The 2,728-nt window shown below is 47.9% G+C and overlaps 1 protein-coding gene across 1 annotated transcript in view; it reads right to left on the reverse strand.

Annotated features, from left to right (window-relative positions):
• Positions 1 to 241: 241 nt before the first annotated feature.
• The window catches only part of ETV7 (ETS variant transcription factor 7), a 29,092-nt gene continuing 26,605 nt past the window's right edge, over positions 242 to 2,728 (reverse strand). Inside the window, exon 5 of the mRNA XM_019667437.1 lies at positions 242 to 552. Coding sequence (XP_019522982.1) covers positions 248 to 552 — 305 coding nt within the window. The 3' untranslated portion in view covers positions 242 to 247. The remainder of the gene's footprint in view (positions 553 to 2,728) is intronic.

The raw sequence follows: 2,728 nt of genomic DNA on the forward strand, positions 1-2,728 counted from the left end.
TTATTTAAAAATAAATACATAAGATTTTAAAGGCGGGGTGGAGGGATTGCTACTCCTTGCTGATCTGACTGACTGACGATGGCTGGCTTAATTGTCTCTGCTCTGGAGACAGGGTGGGCTTGCCAATCCTGGGCAGCACTGCCCACTGCGGCCAGATTGTGGCCAGCACACAGAATAGTCACTCCACACCCCTACCACTCGGCACAGACCCCCCTCACACCCCAGATCAAAACCACCCTCCTCCTTGTCACCCGTGACCCCTCTGGGACTCGGCCCCAGCGCACCTCCCTCCAGGACAGGGGAACACAGCCTCCGGCTCACCTGCGATCCTGCCGTCGATGGGGGCCTGCGGCACGGCGGGGCAGGGGCAGGCTCCCTTGGCCCTGCAGCCGAGCTCCACACAGTGAGATAAGCTGAGGGACTCCTCCCTGCCGAGGCGCCACCTGGTCAGGTCGGGAGTATCCAGGTGGCTCAAGGAGCTGGCAAGCCCTGGGTCTGGTGGCTGCTGCAGGAGGCCCCTTTGGAGGGCCACCTGAGAGGGCCTGGTCCCCTCTGCAGGCAAACGAGCACCATTGGTTCTGTGGGCCCAGAGGCTCCCCCAGCCCAGACCCCCTCAATGACATGCCTGGGAGCCCCGTGGGACAGCACTCCTCATGTTCCTCCTCTCTCTGGCCCCTGGTTAGAAGGTCAGGGAGGCAGTGGAGGGCGTGGGTGAGGGCCAGGCTACCCAGGTGCTAACCCAGGCTCCCAGATAAGTAACTTCACCTCTCAAAACTGTTCCCTCATCTGTAAAATTGTTCGCAAAGCCAAGGGGTGACAGAGCCAGCTCCAGAGCCCAGGTGACCTGTATCTCAGTCCAATATCTTTTCCATCCATCCAGTAAATAGTTATTGAAAACCTTCCATGAGTCAGGCATTGTTCTGAGAATCTTGGTGACACATTGCTGAACCCAAAGAAAGCCCCTGCCTTCATTGAGCTTATATTCTAGTTGGTGGGAGGTGGGGGGGAGATTACGACTAAAATAAAAAAGGAAATAGAAACAATATATAATGGGGNCCATGTTGCTTTTACATAGCGAAATGTTACAAGTAATAACAAATAAATATATTGGGTCGAAAAGTCATGACATATTTTTCTATGTTTTTTGTTGTGAAAATGTGTCATGACTTTTCCAACGACCCAATATACTAGTTGGAAACGTAATCAGAGAGACAGTGTGGTGAGGGGGACACGAGGGCCTTGCCACCAGCTGTGTGACTTTAGCCAAGTTGCTTTTTCCTCTCTCTGGGGAGTGGTCAGTGCAGAGTAGGGGCAAAGAGGCTGGACTTTGGTGTCCATTTAAGCCCCAGCTCCACCATTTGGCTGCTGTGTGACTTTGGACAACTTCCTTTACCTCTCTGAATCTGGTTCCCCGGCTATAAAGTGAGGATACGAACATCCATCTCCTGACTTGGTTGTGAGAATTAAACTGCTAATCCACAAAAGCACTTAGCACAGTGTCTGGCACATAGCGTGTGCTCATTAAATGAAATTACTACTCTCTGAGCCTCAGTTTCCCTCCCTGTATTATATGGGGATTGGGCCAGAGAAGCACACCCAAATGTTAGTCATTTGCATCCTTCCAGTCACCAGCAAGACTGAGAGGCAACAAAATAGAGTGGAGTCACAGAGCTACAAGGTCTGGGTTCAAATCCCTGCTCTGCCACTTTCTGGTGCTGACTCTTGAACAAATTGATAAACCACTCTGTGACTCAGTTTCCCCATACGATAATACTTACTCTCATGAGGTTGTTGTAATGATTAAATGAGTTTTAATACAAGTAAAGCCCTCATGGCAATGCTGCCAATCAAACAGCTATACCATTTTAGGAAGTGCTATATATTGCAGATTATCATTATTGTTTTTGTTTTTTTGTTTTTTAGCTGAGCCATCCTGACACCTGTTGGTAGCTCAGCAGCAGCTCAGCTCGGGCTGGGCATTGAACCGCTGTTGCTCAGAACTCATACTCTTGAGCGAGCTCTTAACCAACTGAGCCACTCAGCCAGCCTATCATTATTGTTAATAGTTTTCTTTAAAAGACTCATTTTTTTTTACTTAAGTGAATTAATGTATTTATAGACAAGGACACTTGCTTTATATCATCACTATAAATCATGAGATTGACATGCAAGTGAAAATTTTTAATCCTAATTCTTACTAAAATAAATACAGTAAAACCTTGGATTGCAAGTAAGTTGGATTGCGAGTGTTCCACAAGATGAGCAAACATTTCTAATACATTTTAATGTGCTAAATGAGCAATGTCTTGCAATATGAGTAGTTTGTTTCCGGAACGAATTATGCTCGCAAACCAAGGTATTTCTGTACCGAATTACTGGAATTCCCTGGCAGACACCCATTTAGGGATGGGCATTCCTGGCATTGGGAAAGCTGGTCTCAGTCATTCCCAGGTCTTCCCAGCCCTGACACCAGATGCTCCCGCAAAGCCTGAGACCTGGCTTTCTGTCCCAGCTTCTCCTAGGAAACCAGCTTCCTCATCTGGCCTTACCAACCCACAGTGCATGCCGTGCAATTCGTGTAAACATGCTTTGAAAAGTTCAAATGCTAAGCAAAGGTGAAATTAAGAGATTGAAGGCAAGATTCCAGAGTTTCAGGGACCGTCCCCATCCTCAAGAAATAACTGTCTGTCCCTCGGGATCTCCCAAAATAAAATGATCCCAACACTTC

This window comes from Hipposideros armiger, unplaced genomic scaffold (genome assembly GCF_001890085.2).
Source record: "Hipposideros armiger isolate ML-2016 unplaced genomic scaffold, ASM189008v1 scaffold_497, whole genome shotgun sequence".
NCBI classification, from domain to species: domain Eukaryota; kingdom Metazoa; phylum Chordata; class Mammalia; order Chiroptera; family Hipposideridae; genus Hipposideros; species Hipposideros armiger.